Source organism: Symsagittifera roscoffensis, chromosome 9, assembly GCF_963678635.1.
Source record: "Symsagittifera roscoffensis chromosome 9, txSymRosc1.1, whole genome shotgun sequence".
Classification (NCBI taxonomy): domain Eukaryota; kingdom Metazoa; phylum Xenacoelomorpha; order Acoela; family Convolutidae; genus Symsagittifera; species Symsagittifera roscoffensis.
Window position 1 is genome coordinate 5,937,201 of NC_087070.1, and position 18,864 is coordinate 5,956,064.

General features: G+C 36.6%; 2 protein-coding genes across 3 annotated transcripts in view; one reads left to right on the forward strand and one right to left on the reverse strand.

The window, feature by feature from the left end:
* Positions 1 to 18,864, forward strand: part of LOC134854484 (AP-2 complex subunit mu-like) — a 193,351-nt gene that overhangs the window by 26,431 nt on the left and 148,056 nt on the right. The window lies entirely within an intron of this gene.
* LOC134854151 (centrosomal protein CCDC61-like) lies at positions 11,601 to 13,490 on the reverse strand. Its single transcript, XM_063870277.1, has one exon. It carries the CDS (start codon positions 13,484 to 13,486, stop codon positions 11,732 to 11,734), a length of 1,755 nt encoding a protein of 584 aa, XP_063726347.1. The 5' UTR covers positions 13,487 to 13,490; the 3' UTR covers positions 11,601 to 11,731.

Sequence of the window (18,864 nt, forward strand, 5' to 3'; positions counted from 1 at the left end):
CGCCATTTTCGAGCTACAGAATCTTCACCAGTTTTAGCTGCTTCACTTACCCTTGTTTTCTCAGCTGATATGCAGAAGATGTTGGAGTATTAGATATGCGAACGACTTAAAGATATTGCGCGAATCAATGATAAGTAATCTATGACTCATCAGTGTAAATTAGAACTGCTGTAGTATTTTGCAACACAGAGACGAGACTGTGCTTCGCATCACTTGCGATACAAAACAAAAATAGCACAGAAAAAAAAATGTAGTGAAAAAAAGGCCAAAAAAACGAGATTTACAAAAATTTTCAAAAGCTTTTCTCTATTCGTATCGAAAAAAAATCTTCGTGAGAAAAACATGCCAAACCAAATGATTGAAACTTGAATTAACTTCAAAAAAAACTTACCGAGGCGGTAACAAGCCGGTTAATACCAAATTTTCAAAGCCCTTCAAAACAGACAGACACACACACACATGAAACTTTTTGCGCTCGTCAACCAAAACAATGTCAGACCACTACACCGATGTAAAATAAGCTGAACTTTTCAAACCGAATAACAAATAGAAAATAGTAAAAACGATATAATGAAATTATACCAAATGAGAGTTGGTAAATTAACAACTAATACAAGTAAAAAGCATGTTTCGAATACAAGGTGTGCTCAACATATGAACCACACCAACAACAATACAATTTTGAGAAACTGATTCAGCTTTTTTCTAGGAAAAATTCTTTAACTGGAAAAAACCTATGTTCCCATTGGATAACGCTTGTTAATCGCAAGCAGGAAAAAATTTGGAGATGCAAAATTTAAATTAGAAAGACATCGAATCAGTGGTCAAGCACTGAAAATTTCAAAATTGTCTTCATCAAATTTTACAGATATACATTGCTAAGAACTGCTGTAACAATTGTGATGCAATACCTATTCGCACTGCGACATCATTTCCGACGCTTTCGGACGCTAAAAAAACTGTTAAAACCAAATCAAGTTATTACACATAGGCTAAACGGAGTTTCGCATCACTTGCGATACATTTCAGGCGTAGTATAACAATCTAGAGAATATGGAAAAAACTGAGACGGAAACAACTAACTCTAAGTTGAAAAGGTATATTTGTTAGTATTTACCGAGTGGCACCAAGTCGAAAATAAGTGTTAGATGCCCACTGAACCGAAAACAGTTCAAAAATGCCATACGAAATTGTCAAAATTTTCTGAGCAAAAATGTTTTTGAAATTTGAATTTTTACATCTCAAATTACCTGATTTATAAAACATTTTGTTCTTCAAACGACACACAGTACTCAAAACAAGACCATCGGGTGCAACGGCAATCGCGTTACCTTTAACTATGTGGGAAGGCGTCTGGAAGTTTTTTGAGGTCAAATAAGCAAGTCCAATTTCTTACAGATTTATAAATAAAAATCTAGTTCCCTGTTACAAGACACTTGCTCATGCTTAAATTTAAGAAAAACTCCGTGCTGTGGCAAGTCTACGCAAAAAGGAAAGAAGCTTAAAATGTATGAATAGAAATGAATAAAAATCGTAACTTTTGTTAACAGGTTTAATGTCACTAGCACTAATCTCAGCTAGTATTTTAAATTTTTACAAATTTTAGGCACTCTTTCAAGCGTTTAGTCTCATGAATAAATCAAACCGTTCATCAGTTAATAAATAAACACAGAAAGGCAGCTGAAATTAAATTGAAAAACAAAACTTTGCAAAAAAAACTTTTTTATCGCAAGCGTTATTTTTTTTCACTTAAGACGGGATGTTCAGATATTTTCATGTTGCTTCAAAATAATTACTTTGAATTATTACAGAATTGAAAAAAAAAACAGGAAAGAAAAAATGATACGACAAACGACGAGAAAAATAGATACCTATAAGACATGCCACAAATTTCAAAATTAGCCAGGAAATAATCCTAAAAATGAACTTCCACGAAAAACTGAAAAGTTGCTCTTTACATTGTTCACCACATATTTTCCAAACGACATAAAAACTTGAACTTGGAAAAAAGTCAATGAATTAAGGGAAAAAAACGTTCAAACTTTCGAACAAAATAGACTGCTCTGTAATCATGTTCTTGTTGTTTGATCCATTTTATACTTTCCTCTAAATTTAAACTTACACTTTCATTTGTAGAATCATTTTTCGTAATGTCAGACTATTCTGAAAAAAAAAACATGATTGCTGAGAAATCTATTTTGTTCGAGATAGAATTCTCTGCAATGATGTTCTTTAATGTTTTCTAATGAATATTTCCCTCTATAGATTCCTAGTTATAATTTGGTTTGCAGTATCACTTTTTGTAATCTTCCTCCGGTCGTTATCGTTGTGTCAGTTTGTTTTGTTCTTTGAACATGGCAAACAGACAGTTGAAAACAATTCAATGAATATAACCGATAAACAATATCTACTATTTTTGAAGCATTAAAAGCATCGCCTAAAAACTCTTTGATGTTCGAAAACTAATCAACAATTTTTTCGCTGAGAGGCGAATCGGAGCTTCACACCACTTGGGATACAACAAACATTAGAAGAAAAAAAAGAATTCAAAAAAATGATAAACAAAACTAGGCGTACCAAAACTTTCGTATTTCCCGCTAAAAATTAATCAGGCGCCTAGATAAAGCTATAGGGTAATTCTTTGATATGTTTTAAGTTTTTATAATGACGCTGGATGAAATGAGTTATTTCAAAAATTGGACTTTGCCCAAAACATTAGTTCTTTCTCTACTAAAAATAAGTGAAAATGAAAATTTTTGATATTTTAGAAATTGAGGAGTCACCGCATCCGCAGGAAAACTTATTGCAACCGGCTCTTTCAATTGAACCCTTCATCTCAGATTTGATAGAGTAGTTTTCAAGAAGAGTCAAAAAATTTCCAAAAACGGTTTAAATGTCAAAACTTGACTTTTTTGAAGGCCATAAACTTATTCTAAAAAAAATTGTGCGCTGCCTATTAAAAGGTAGCGTTTGAACAACCTGTTGTCTCGATTGAACGCTTGATACCAGATTTGGCAGGACAATTACGGAGAAAAGTCAGAATGTTTACAAAAAACGGTCAACAATACAAGAAAATTTTTCCGAGAATCATGATTTTTCGTTTAAAAAAATTGGGCGTGACCGCTTAAGCAGCAAATATTCACGCAACCTGTAATTTCGATTGAATCCAGAAGCTCAGATTTACGCGGGTAGTTTCAGAAAAGTCAATTAGTTTCAAAACACGGTAAAAAAAATGACTTTTTCCAGGGCAATATTTTGAAAAAAAAATTGGGAGAAGTCGAGGAGTTTACAATGAAGCTTCACTCATCCTTTATTTGGATTGAACCCTAAGTCTCAGATTTGGGAGGGTAGTTCTCATGAAAAGTCAAAAAGTCTCAAAACACGGTCGACATCTCGACTTTTCCGAGGGCCAAAACTTTTTGTGCTAACAAAATGAGCGTAGCCGCTTACGCAGGGAAGCTTCCACAACCAGTTCTATCCATTGAAACCAAAATATCATATTTGGGGGTGGGGGTAGACTTTGAGAAAAATCCGAAACTTTCTCGAAGGCTGTGGGCAGTGGGGTGAAGTAAAAAAAAGACTAGGGGATTATTGAGTGTCTGACTATTCAAATTTTCCCGGAAAAAAACTTCATTTTCATATGTAAGACAGCAGCTCTAAAAAAAGAAGTAAGATTTTAAAAAGCCTTGAAAAAAACGTTTGCTACGCTAGAGTCGATCCTACGACCAGAAAAATTGGCGTCAACTGTCCTAGCAACTGCACAACGTGTCCTTGACAATTTCACACAGAGGTGAAGCGGAGCTTCGCATCACATGCGATACCACAAAAATAGCATTGCAAGCTAGCAGACAGGAAAAACACAGAACACTTTTCGAAGAAACCGCAACTAAAAACTTCTTAATGTTGTCTGGATTAAAGTTCGATTTGCGGAAAACACGTTCAAAAACACATTCGACAGCGTTTGATGAAAATTCAAAAACATGCAAATTGTGGTTCTCTCGAACTACCCAAAATTAGTTTAGTAAGCCGATAAAATACAAGCCGGAATCATTTAGGCCGAAAAAAAATTTTAGCAAAAAAAATCAAAAGAAGGTAAATATACGAAGACAAGGCAGGCTAGCAGAAATACAAGAAGTCTATATATCAATTTGATAACGCTTGTTAATCGCATGCGTAATAATACTAGTCAGAAATAAAACAGCCGCATATGCTAACAAATTGACAGTGCGATGCAGCAAAATTGGCACCAAACACAAATTGACAAAAATTTGCATGAAATAATTTGGAAAATAACGCGATATACTGAGTTGGAAATTTTTTGAAATCCGATTTTTTTATTGTTCTGTTGTTTGAAACAAATAGCTTTTTTCAGTTAACTTGATGAATTAAAAAAGCATCAACTGTGTTGACTTATTACCAAACAAATGCCAAAGCACATATAATAAAGCCTAAAAGTGCCACCAATAGTTGGACTTAGGCTGGAAGAAAACTCGCAAGTGTAATAATCAAACACAAAGTCCTGGCGGGACGCGAACCCAGGGTACAAAGTCAACAGCCTTTCCTCTAGGCCAAGATGAAATTAGTATCGATCTTGTTAAGGTTCAATAATAAAGCAAGTTCAATTTCTTGTAAGAAAACATGTTTACGGAAAAAAAAGTATAGTTCCCGATTGCAATTAAATGAACCCAATTGCAATAAATGAACCCGACAGCAATGAAATGAACCCAATAGAAAAAAAAGGGTCAAAACGTATTTGTTTCAATCAAGAAATATAAAAATTCAGCTCCAATTTCGATACTGATCTTATTCGGAATTTCGAGCCATTTGTAATTCTTTAGTGGAGAGAATAATAAGCCTTCCTTTCAGCGAATTATTTTGAATCGCGAGTGATCAAACTTTCATAAATTTTTCTTCGTGCATAGACTTCTAATGAGCCTTCAAAAAGGGACTTAGCCTAGAACAAAAATTTCTGCTACCGAAGGATCGAACACAGGTCCTGAAGTTCCTAGGCAAACACTTTACCACCCCGCCATTGAGGGCCAATCTACTCGACTTTCCACACATTCTTATGTAAAAAAAAATAGGCAGTAATGAATTACCTTTAATTTGCCGGGTATAACTCACATTGCTTAAAAACCTTGAAAACAACTTTGCAACAAAACTTTCTAATGATGCGTTCAACTTTAAATGAAAATGACGTCCAAAAATAACCCTACCTCCGCTTGGTTTATCAAATTAAGTTTAAAAAGTAACCAAAACAGCAACGATTTTATCTTAAATTACGGAAAGAATTTGTAAACGATGGACCATTATTACACAACCCTCATAAACTTCAGTACTATTGAAAAGATAACAAATTGTAAAATCAGAATATGATTGATTCCTAAGAAATTCAATCAGTTGTGGCCCGAGAAATCCACCCTATAGAAGTATAAAATTCGTTGTATTAGAAAAATGCAGAACGGTTTTCTCCCAAAACGTTTTCCAAACTCAAATCACGAATCAAATTGGTTTTAAAACTTAGTTTCAGTTCTTCTCTGAAGTTTCTGTGGCGTGAAAAGAAATAGCATAGGTCACAGTCCATTATGCGAAAAAAAAATTGAATAAAAAATCCAGAACCCAAGGAGGCAGGGTTGGGAAGTTATTCAATATTGTTATTTAACATTCAATTTAACTTACAATGTTACTTATAATTTCTAACAGTGATGTCAGCTATTTTTTAAAGAAATGGGCGTTTCTTTAAAAAAACACTCCGCAAATAACTGTTTTTCAGATTGATTATCATTTCCGCTGTGTGTGTGTGTGTGTGTGGGGGGGGGGGGGGTGATATGAATTTTCATTGCGCTGAATTGTGTCAGTTCGGGATTTTTGGTTTATTTTCAGAACTCTTCGACGTGATGCATTCACTAATGGGGAACTCAGAGCCCAACTTGGCGACGAGAAAGCTCGAAAACTGGCATTTCTATATGAGAAAATTAATGCTTCTTTATGGGTTGAATTTAACAATTCAACGTGTTTTTTTTTCAAGGTCCCGTGTCTCAAAATAATTGAAGGAATGGAACAAAAAAGCATTTAATGTGAGACTGCAGTGACACTTATTATTGAACTTACTTGTAAAAATAAGCAGATAAAATGAAAAACACAAGCAGGTAAATAAAACCAAGTCGCTGGCTTGCCTTGCATATTCAGAAGCAAGAAACATCTGCTATAATTTTGACAGAAGTATAACTTCTAGACGATTTCAATCTCCAAGAGAATAATAAAAACCAACCTTCTAACTGGCGGCCAGACATCAGTGTGATGGCATCAAGGTTGGTACGTTTTAAAACGAGGCCATTTTTTTCTGTGTTTTAAGACCCTTTTGAATCATGGATATTTAAAAGTGTACTCGTGTTTCTAGCTTTTGTCAAAAACAAATGACACAGGTATTCTGCGCACATCTGCAGATTATCTTCAATAATTTACCCGAAAATCCAATATTCAAAAAACGTTGTATGTGAAAATGAATACTTTCTCTTCATTGGTTCGACCACTTCACGAAAACCACTTCACCAGTCTGTTCAAGAACCAACGCACACCAAGGGCAACATACTTGATTTAACTTTTTCATTTGAAAATAACAAACCTCAGGAGGTTTTAGTTTCTGCTTTTGATAAATCTGATCATCACTTCGTAAAATATACGGCAAAGAGTACTTTCCTTCAAACCAAGCAAAAATTACTTACATATCGCAGTTGGAAAAATGTTATTATTAACTGAGTTTGGTTTAATGCGTGATTCGTTTTTGGACTTAAATATTGGTCTTAGTGTTCCTGAGAAAATTTCAAACTTGTTTACTGTTTTTAACCAAACTGTCGAATCAATAACGGACTTCATTCGCCTCTTGAAAAGCGCAGTAAACTTATTCGCAAATGTGATTTTTTATACGGAGCTGATGGAAATGAAACGGAAACGTCATAAATTGGAAAGAATGTATCGAAAACATAAAATCAGTTTTGTTGAATACAAACAGTATGATCGGAAAATGAGAAACTGCTTTGTGGATAAGAAGAGAGAACACTTTCGGAAAAAAATCAACGTTACTCAAACTCCAAGAAATATAAACCTCTTGACAAACTAATAGGAAACAAAACTGCAGCTGTACTACTTTTTCATAATTGCAAGGTACTCTGGCCAATGATTTTAATGTTTATTTTACTAACGAAATATCAATACTATGTACTGAAACACTAAGTATAAAAAATTTTGATGAATCATTTACGAATTCAACTCAAATTTTAATGGAAAGTTTCAGTCCAATCAAACTTGAAGATTTACATCAGACTGTTTTATCAATGTCACATGCGACAGCTCCTCATGATTTAAATAGGACTGTAATCTTTAAAAAAAAAGAGTTTTCGAGGACCTCAATTTGTTACTATTTTAATACGTGTATTGGAACAGGAGTTTTTCCTGATGATCTAAAAAAGCAGTTATAATTCCGACACTTAAAAAGGAAAATTTAGATCCTGAATTTCTTGCATTCTGACCAGTATGTAACCTTGTATTTCTTTCTAAGTTATTTGGAAAAATTTATACACGCGTAACAAGAAGAACATTTTATGAATTTCGATCTCATGGATAATGGTCAGCCTGTATAAAGAACAGGTGCTTCAACAGAAAAATAATTAAAAACGTCAAATGATATTTGTAAATTTTTGGACTCGAATCATTACCTGAATTTGATCGGCCTAGACTTATCAAGCGCCTTTGATACACTTCGGCATGATTATTTGCTCAGAGTCATGAAGAAATATATTGGACTTTCTGATAAAATAGTGAATTGGTTTATATCTTATCTCAGTAGTCGGCGACAGAAGGTTTTCATTGAATCATTTTTTTCTGATGGATTTTTTGTCGAGCATGATGTTCCTCAAGGGTCGATCTTATGACCTCTCTTACTTTGCATTCATGTTTTACCTCTTCGAGGTTTCTTTTTAAATCTCGATGATTCCTATCAATCGTACGCGGAAGATACCTTATTCTATGTTGCTGCAAATTTCAAAGAAAATGATTATGCCATGGTCAAAGCAGTAATGTGCTGGAATGTTACAAAAGACTTGGCTTGGTGGTGAGCCCTGATAAAACTGAAACTATTTCTCTGGCAAAACCTAGCTTGAGAATGGAGTTGGGAACTTCTTTGTTGGTTGATATGAAGTGAGTATTTTAAACGAATTAAAAACTTTAGGGGTAATAATTGATATGAGCTGGAATGCTGCTACGCATATTAACTAGTTAACAGAGACATGTTACTTCGTCTTGCGCAAACTATACAGTGTTAGCCACTACCTGGACTTAAATATTCGTGTCATTCTTGTTAAAATTCTGCTTTTATCACGCCTGGATTACAGTAATTCGCTGTTTTTGGGTTTACCTAAAAATTGATTCAGACACTACAAAGGATCCAAAATGCTGGCACGAGATATTTGTTTCAGGCACATCGTCAGAGCTCAACGACTATCCTGCTATATGAACTTCACTGGCTTCCAGTTTGTCAGCGTATAAAACTCAAGTCTCTGGTTCTTCTCAACAAAATACTTCATAATGAAAAAGTGGCAGATTACTTTGATGGAATTGCGACTACGATACGGCAAACTTTTGCAAATAAGCGACGGAATGCTAGTATACGTCTACCTATGGTACGTTCAAAATATGGAAAAAGATGTTTTACATTCGCGGGACCAAAATTATGGAACAGCCTGACCCGGGAGCTTTAATTAGAATCGGATAATTTGACATTTAGGAAAAAACCGAAGACCCACTTGTTTCGACATCAATTCTTCTGAGACCAGGACACCTTTGAGTGAAGAAAAGGTGTCAAAAAAAACCATCAATGATTGAATGAATGAATGAATAAAAAGCAAGAACTATGGTTTAGGGTGTTTTTTCTCGATTTTGACTACCTCAAGAAAACCTCTAAGGTTCAATTGGGCTATGATACCAAAGCCCTTTTCACTCGTAATCTAGGTCCACAATTAAATTTAAAAACTTATTTTCTGTCAAAACAATTGGTCTAGATTTTTCCGATTTTCAGACAAATTTCACGAAATTTGGTGACACTGCAACTTAATTTTGATCATAATCAAATTATTTCTTCTGCAATTTCAACGTTATTTTATTGAAATTATCTCTCATTCTTCAGTTTTTTTTACTAATTCAGTGTTCGCTGTTCAAGTTTTTTAAACCTAATTTTCGCCTGCTACTACAAATATCAACCAAATACGAAAAAAAAAAAGATTTTTTTTTCAATATTCCGAGCTTTTCCCACACTTTTGAAATGCTTTCCTAAAATCAAAGAGATCAAAACATTCTGCGCTCGCTGCACAGCAACAGGCTGTCTTTATATTATTAGGAATTGGTAGCCCACTTTTACACAGAAGCAAAACGAAGCTCTATACCTCGAACCTTAACATGTTTTTCTTATGAATATGCTTCAGTAAGGATTTATATTCTAAAAAACAAGACTAAAAATGCAAGCACTTTCCTCTCAAAAAGCTTTCAATTTATGCAAATATGATGATGTCAAAAATTGGGAAGAATTTAACCGAAAGAAAATTTAGCTTTATTTTTTGTAGCGTGACGAGTGGACGTTCTAACTGCTTGTCTTCATATCTAATGTACCTTTCAACATAATGAAAATTCTATAAACGAAAAAACAAGAAAATTTTCGAATTAGCTTTCAAATATTCTCCTTCATTCTATTTCAAAACGAAAAGGATATTTTGTGAGTCAATTAACGCCATATTTGAATCACTTACATTGCACCAATTCCATTTGAAAAGATTTCTGAACCGGATTAACTTTCTGCCTACGCGTTCGAAATATGAAAATTTATGCGAATAGTGATACCAGTTTTGCAGCATTCAAACCACCATAAACAGGTTGTAAGCAAAATAAAATTTTCAATTTTGAATTTAAGCAAACCATGACTAACGTACAGTACAAACAAGACTACTTGTATCAGGGCAAAACCTTGAATGTTCCGGCTGCCTTTTAACTGGTCTCACTTAAGTGTGTTGAAAACATCGTGTATGGAAAAGAAGACAAATTAGCATACCTCCATTCAATTTGGAACGATTTAGTAGTGCAGCATAATTCGCCACGAGCAAATAATTTTCATCAAAGAACAAAATGAGCAGTTCGGCTAGTTTCGTGCCAAGTTAATAGAAAGGTGCGTGCACCTGGCGTGTCACAGGAGTATCTAGGGATCGATCCTCCGAGAGGGCGAATATTCTTTTGAAAACGGTTCGGAATAAAAAAAAACTACCCCGAGCATAAAAAAGCTTGAAACTATCAAATTTAGAAAAATATATACATGGCCATTAAAGCTCCATGAGTTTAGAAGTCGATCACGTTTTTCATGACGATTACACTTTGCTGTTCGAAGGAGGAGTTTGGCCTTCTCATCACAAAGGAAATAAACTGAACTTAAAAAATTCAAAAGTCAAACTGCGAAAACTCAAATTTGAGCGGGAACAAATTTTAAGACTTCCTGAAAAAAATCATTACGACCTATAAAAGCACTACGTATAAAAGCTCTTAATGATGATTATTCAAACTGGACGAAAATTCGGAGCATAGAAGGTTGTTGTCCCCAGCAGCAATGCCTGCGCTTTAAATGAAAAAATATACAATGCAAATTTAAATTGTCCAGACAAAATTATTATAACTTGAAATTTAAAACAAGTTTTTCTCAGAGTGGTTTGATTTTAGACGAAAAAAACTGACGACAAACTTGCCTAGCGTTATAGCAGAATTACTATGAATCATTTTGTTTTGCAGAATTTGGGCCCAAAATTGAAACCAAAAACGAACATTTTTGATTCTTATAGTCAAAAGGAAATCACACCGAAACTATTGGTTTTATTGTTGTCAAAAATATATCAAAGTAAGCCTCATATATATCAGAAGGTATACAAAATTTCAGAGGGTATAATCTTCAAAAAATGGTGCAAAACATTTGAATTTTGTTTTTTAATAAACAATTACTTTATAAAGTAAAGTGACATTTTTGGCTATCAAATGAAAATTAATTTTATTTTTACAAAATTGACACGGTTCTATCCTGCTTAAATTTTGTTGGGCTACATAAGAGGCTCACGTTGTTATATTTTTGTCAAAAATTCAATTAATACTTTTCGAGTAATTTATGATTGACAAAACACTCGACCATGGTCGTTTTTGGGCCCAAATTTCGCAAAATAAATTGCATCACATTAATTCTGCTTAAATTCTAAGCAAGTTTTATCCTCAGCATCTTTGTTCTTAAGTCAATCCAATTGGAGAAAAACGCGTTTTTAAATTTCAAGTTTTAATCATTTCTTCGTCCGGATAATTTAAATCAGCACTTTAGCTCATGTTGTCCGAATAAACTATAAACCTTGCAATGTAATGTCGTGCAACAAAACGTACGACTTCTGTTTGAAAAAATAGGCCTCGAAAACAACGGAAGCTGAGCTAGTGCAATGGAAAGAACCCTTTCCTCGGTTACGAAAAAAAAACGATTTGAACTAGCAGTTTTCTGTTACTTGAGGTGCCTTGCTTCTCACAATAAAAAAAAAACAGAAAAATTGTAGTCAAATTAAAACAAGGTGGCAAACTAGAAACTATTCACATATTTACAATTGCGATAAGGCAAGAAGTTCTGATAAGCAGTTCTCATATATTCAAGAAAAGGCAGCCAAAATTAGAATTAGAGATTTAGCTTCATGAATTCCTGAAGTGCATTTAATCGTGCATCGATATCTTCCAAATCTGCCGACTGATTAAGAACATCCAAATTTGAAGTTTGGCTGCGTTCTGTGGCTTGCAAAGACCGATTAACTGCAGCAGTCAAATCACGAGGCGAAATATGATCTGAAGCTCTTGGCTTTGGGACGCTATCTTTTCGCAGTGAGCCGTTATTACTTCTGATGCTTCCCTTAGATGAGTTCAGACCATTCTTCTTAGTGAGAATTCTGCCTGACGTGGAGTTTCGTGATCTTCGACTAGCTAGTGATGACGCGTCTGATTCCTCGCCTGATGTAAAGCCAGCTCCCCTCTGAGATGTCTTTAGAGGCGCAATGACTCTACTGCTCCGATCATAAGAAGATGACCTCCCTCTTTGCGATGACACGGAAGCGTTCGCAGATATTCTTCTACGTCTGTTTTGAGGAAGCTGCTCCGCACTTCGTCTTAATTTATTTTCCTGGTGCTTCATTGCTTTTTCTTTGATATAACTCGTAGGATCGAATCTCGTTCGTGAAGAAGTGCTTCCACTTGGCGACCTTGAACGTGACCTATGGCTCATACTTGCACCATTTACGGGTAACTCTCTGCTTAGACTTCTATTATTACCACGAGCTCCAACTCGCAAGTCCTCGAAAGAGTTGGTTCGTTTCCTTTGTCTTCCTCTAAAATCAGTTTCGACCTTGTTTGATCGAGTTGATTTTTGGAGTGCTGACGTTCCGTTTAAGTATTTGGCTTGTGATGAGTTCTGGCTGCTGACTCCAGGCGAATTCTTAGGCAACCTTGGCGACATTTTTGGCGAACTAACTCGTTGTGACGTTAGATTACTGTTGTAACCATTAGAGCGACCTTTAACCATGTTGAGCTCAGCCGTCAGGTTTTTGACCCTGGATCGAAGTGATCTTTCATTTGATTTACTTTCCTCGATCTCATCTAGAAGCTGGTTGTACTCATGGTTTAATTTATTTATAGCTTTCTGGTGCTTAGATTTCTCTCTTAGCAGTTCAGCTTCCAGATTTTTAATTACACCTTTTAGAACTTTCATCTCTTTGGCAACTAGGCTCGTCTTAGTGGAGTCTTTGACTTCTTTTTTGAACAGCTCAAACTCGTGAATAATTTCTTCTTTTTCGTTTTGCAGCCTGGTTATTTCGTCTTTCAATCTTCTAGTGAGCATTTTTTGATTATCGTCAATTTTAACTGATGACATTTGAGACAAATTTATACTCAATTGTTGTTTCAATGCGCGCACTTCGTTTTGTAGTTCAACAGGGTCCGGTTTACCCATGTATGGCAATGGTAGTGGATAGTGTATTCTGTCGAACTCAACTGAATAAATCAAAATTAGATATCTTTTTGAGGTAAGTTCACCCTTTTTAGCATGAGCAGACACTGGTTGTCGTGTGCTCGTGATGTTTCCATTCTTTTGACTCCTTAAATTTTCCAAATCCGAATACGTTAAAAGCTCAAGTGAAACAGCATCACTGCTTTCAGTGATTGCGTTTTCTAGCATATTTGCAAATATATCAAATTGCTTGAAGTTGCCAGTTTTATGAGTGAGCTCTTCGATATAATCTTTCTCAAAAGATGCTCTCCATTGGTCAGCCGAAACACTTGACTGAACTTCGACTGAGAATTTTTCGTCATCATCAGCATTGAACGATACTAGATATGGTTCACCTCGAAAAATGATTTCCTCTTGTAAAGACCACTCAGTAGCCATTTCTACCTTAACAATGTCATGAGCATGAACTATGGTGTACTAGCGGGTAACTTGCATCAACGAGGTTTCAAAAAAAATCTGTTGTTACAGAGTCCAAGCTTCGCTTCGCAAAAACTTGCAAGAACGCGACAAAAAGCAGCTCAATAAAGTGTAATAATAAATATAAGAAATGAGCCTCGAAGTAGTAAAAAAAATGGGCTACCTCCAAGATTCGAATCTGAGACCTAGAGATTAAGTCTCCAACGCCTACCACGGACTTAATAGGCACAAAGCACTGTGACATTCGACCAGAATGTGAAAAATGCAATTTATGCAGACTTCAAATTTTTAGCAGTAAGCCTTCCGGATTGATGATTATTAAGAGTTAAGAACGTTATTGGAACGATTGGCCAAACGGTGAGGGCCAGAATATTCTGGTATTTTAAAATTTCAAAAATTCGAATTATGACGTCATATTTCTGAGAAACGTCAGAAACGGCCATTTTGACGAAAACGAGAAAGAAAAAAAGAACAACATTAGCTGCGCTAGCAACAACAACGAAATTGAGATCGGAAAACGACAACGAGTTACAGAGTAACAGAAGAACACTCCGAGTTGCAACTATTGTGCTGCTACAATAGTTGCAAGGCCGTTGCGAACAACGGTGAAGGGTGAGAGACGGCCTTCCGGATTAAGAGAAAATCAGGATTAGCGAGCTTGATCCAGCGGATTCATCAATCCGGAAGGGTAAAGGAACTGAAACTTTTATCCTGTTGCATAAACTTTTAGCTTCCTGTCATGTCCTGACTTGAATTTAATTAATATCTGGATTCATTTTGATAAGGATGAGAAGCTAGGAGTTGGGGGAAAGGGTTGATCCATCTTCGATGAAGATGATGATTTTTATCTACTGAACAAAAACAATAATAATATAAATAGTAGTAGCCCTGATTTTAGGAGTGACCTCGTGGTCTGGGGATACTGAGACCCAGCCATGAGCTCACTATTTCTGCATGTAATCTAGTTAATTTGAGTGTTTTGACCGAAGCCGAAAGCAGTAACGTTTTTGTCGACCCGATGTTAGAAAAGACCACCGAAAAGTACTGGCTTGGTAGAGACGGTGAAAAGCATGCAAAGCTCTGTTTAGGCGTACGCCAGTCGTCTTAGGACTTAGTTTTGTTTTCCGTCGATATGTATCTTCCGGGCGAATGTTACACACAAGCCACAAGTAAAGCACAGAAGAGATGCCTTGCAATTTGTGTAGGTCGTTCGCTCACGTCACATATGAGGTTAAGAACAGGGATTTCGAGTACCCGACTTCTTAAACCGGAACAAATGCCTGTGCAGGAGCAGAGAACCGGACCCGGTCGGTTCCAATCACCAGGAACCGGAGCCGACGCGGGAGACGGAACCGATCGATATCGACCTAACTGTGACATTCGACCAGAATGGCCAAAATACAATTTATGCAGGATTCGAATTTTGAGCAGTAAGCCTTCCGAGTTTATGATTTCGAAGGATTAGCGACGTTATTGGAACGTTTAGCCAAACGGTGAGGGCTAGAATATTCTAGTATTTTAAATTTTCAAAAATTCGAATGATGACGTCACATTTCTGAGAAATGCTGAAACGGCCATTTTTACAAAAAAGCGAGTAAAAAGCAGAACAACTTTTATCTGCGATTGCGAACAGTACGAAAATCGAGATTGGAAAACGACAACGAACTACAGAATAGCAGAGAACGCTCCGAGTTGCAACTATTGTGCTGCTACAATAGTTGCAAGACCGTTGCCAACAACGGTGAAGGGTGAGAACCAGCCTTCCGGATTAGCAAGAAATCAAGAGTAAGGAGCTTGATTCGGCGGATTCAAGAATCCGGAAGGGTCTCGGGACGGAAACTTTTGTTAACTCACATAAACTTTTAGCATCCTGTCATGTCCTGACTTGAATTTAACTGATATTTTGATTAGTTTTGACAAGGATGAGGTGCTAGGAGTTGGGGGAAAGGGTTGATCCATCTTCGATGGAGATGATGATTTTTATCTACTGAACAAAAACAATAGTAATATAATAAGTAGTAGCCCTGTTTTTAGGAGTGACCTCGTGGTCTGGGGATACTGAGACCCAGCCATGAGCTCACTATTTTTGCATGTAATTCAGTTAATTTGAGCGTTCTGGTCGAAGCCGGAGAACAGTAACGTTTTTGTCGACCTGATGTAAGAAAGACCACCGAAAAGTACTGGCTTGGTAGAGACGGTGAAAAACATGCAAAGCTCTGTTTAGACGCTAGCCAGTCGTCTTAAGACTTAGTTTTGTTATCCGTCGATATGTATCTTCCGGGCGAATGTTACAAACCTAGGTGAATTTTAGATTGGACAACAACACGCCGACGGGACTTCTAGCAGAAGGGACTTCATGCCGACCGAAATTTAAATTTTACTGTAGACTGTGGACACTACTGTTTTTAAACTCTTAACCGTATACTGGGAAGATTCGCAGTTTTGGTAGATTAACTGTACTAATCGTACAATTAACGAATTAGGAAAGGTCAATTCAAAGTGACAAAATAAATTTCAAAAATTCGTTCTGAAATAAAAACACGTCACGATCTTGAAATTTCGCTTTAACTAAAAATGAGATAAAAATCAGAACGATGATTGTCGCGAATAGAACAATACGGACAGATTTTCGTGAAGACACAGCGATATTTACGACTGAAATTACGATAGAAGCTGTCCGAATTGTTAACAATTGTAGCTGTACAATCGTTACCTGTGACATTCGACCAGAATGAACGAAAATGCAGATTGGCGTTTTCAAATAGTTAGCAGCTAACCTTGCGAATTGACAGTTTTGAAAGATTAGTGACGTTATTGGGACGATTACTCAAACGGTGAAGGTCAAGATATTCTGGTATTTCGAAATTTTAAAAAATTCGAACTGAGAAGCCGCACTTCTGAGAAACGGCAAAAACCGCCATTTTGGAAGAAAACCAGAAGAAAAATAGAACAACAATAGTTGCGACGATGTGACATTCGACCAGAATGGACGAAAATGCAGTTTCGAGTTTTTAGCAGCGAACCTTCCGAATTGGCGGTTTTGAAAGATTAAGAGCGTTATTCAGACGGTTAGACAAATCGTGAAGGCTGAAGGATTTGGAAATTCCTAAATTTTAAAAATTCGAAGTGACGGCGTAATAATTCTGAGAATCGTCAAAAACCGCCATTTTGGAAAAAAACCTGAAAAAAAAACACAACAACGATAGTTGCGACGACGACGACAACAACTAGAAAATTGAGAATCAGAATCGGAGAAAAGCAGAAGTAGCAGAGACCGCTCCGAGTTGCAACTATCGTGCCGCTACAATAGTTGCAAGACCGTTGCTAATAACGGTGAAGGGTAGAAGACAGCCATCCGGAAGGAAAATAAGGGTCTTATTTCCCCGGATTCAAGAATCCGGAGGGGTCTCGGGACTGGAACTCATATTATTTTATACAAACTTTTAGCTTCCTTATTATGTCCTTAATTGAATTTAATTAACATCTGAATTCATTTTACGAGGATGAGAAGCTAGGAGTTGGGGGAAAGGGTTGATCCAACTTCGATGGAGATGATGATTTTTATCTACTGAACAAAATTAATAGTAAAATAATAAGTAGTAGTAGTGTGCCAGTCGGTCATATCTGGAAGTTTGACCTTGAGGGATGTGCCATTCTGCCAGATGACACAGCATAACCTTCCCGCGACAGAAAAAAAAGTGACTAAAGGCCTTATGAACAAAAAAGTGTTGCGACGGAGGGTCAGAATGTTCTAGAATTTTTATTTTTAAAATTTCGATTGGAAGAAGAACATTTCTGAGAAATAGAAAAAAGACGGCCATTTTGAATAAAAAAGACGAAAATCAGAACCACGATAGAGATTGTGAAGAACAATTGTATCAGAGACAGAAAAACACGGAGCCTCTTATCGTGGCAAAAACACACGATAAGGACCTTAGCGACAGATATTTGTGGAGACGGAGGCTTCAGTGGGGGGAAGAGAAATACCACGGAACCCTCCCGGGACACGAAATATAGGAGATAAGAGTGTTATCTCAAGAAAATCACGGGAGCGGAGGCTTGGTCCCCCAGAGACTGTCTATGTGAAGGGACTGTGAAAACTAACTTTAACAGCTGCTGTAATGTCCTAGATCTTAATTAAACACCGATATTATTTGATATTTCAGGACATGAGTAGATAGAAAAAGGAAAGGGTCAATCCATCTCCAATGGATTTAATATAGAACTGTCACACAAAAACATAATAAAATAGGTTGTTCGAGCCGTGTTTTTAATGACAATCACGTAGTCTGAGGATCCGAGACTCAGCTATGTGGTTGTGTTCGCATGTAAACGAAAGCTGATCAAAAGTCGTTTGACTGATGGCCTAAAAATGGTAACTTTTTACTTTGCCCTAAACAGACCAGAAAATCAACTGGCAAGATCGAGACGGTGAAAAACGAGTAGGATTAAGGTAACTGACGCCTGCCAGTCGTTAATAGGTACTTTTTCTACGCTCCGTCGCTGTGTGATATTTGGGCGAATGTTACATAGACGTTTTTATGGCGCTCCTGGGTGGGCCTGTTAAAGGCATGAAACCATCATGATCAGCAAGCGTTTCAGTGACGAACCCTCCGCTCCGGGCGTATGCCCGAGTTAGAGGTCTTAATGACCGTTGTTGTACTAGGGGGAAGGTGCGTACCCTCCGTCTAGTGCAATTTAGCTTTTTAACTTAGTTAACACCGAAAATTCCGGGGGCCGGAGGGTTATGTGGGAAGTCATGAACCCGCTTGTCCCGAGGTCCCGGGACCAAAAACAACTAAAGAGAAAGCTTAAAACCAAACAAAAACAGTGTATAACCAAGAAAAAGCCAAAAACATAATTATTTAAAAACAAAAAAGTACAAAAAACAGTAAAAAATCCAAAAAAGACCAAAAACAGTAAAAAACATAAAGTGACAGTTTATATGTTATTTCCGGACGAGATGTGATCTGACCTTCCTATTTGTTGTTGTTTCAGATTGATTTATATCGTTTCTGATAGAAAGATTGTGTGTTTTGGTGAAGGGTTGGATACCCTCCCTCGAGTGTAATTTGAGTGTTTAAGCACGTTAATGGTGATTTTGCCGGTGGCCGGAGGGTAGAGTGGCAAGCTGATCAGCGTGTTCCACACTCAACAGGGACATCAAGGACAACATCCGCAACGACTGTTGGGTATCGTTGAAGCAATTTTAGTATCGTTCGGGTACTATTTCATTAAAACTTAAGTGGTGGGGGGCACGATTGGCGCGGTCCGATTGTACCCTCCATCGATTACAAATTTCCGAGTTAAGGGCCTTAATTCGGATATTTTGGTGCAAA

Coding starts and splice junctions, on each gene's coding strand:
- LOC134854151 (XM_063870277.1), bottom strand. CDS start 13,486: ATGGCTACTGAGTGGTCTTTACAAGAGGAAATCATTTTTCGAGGTGAA.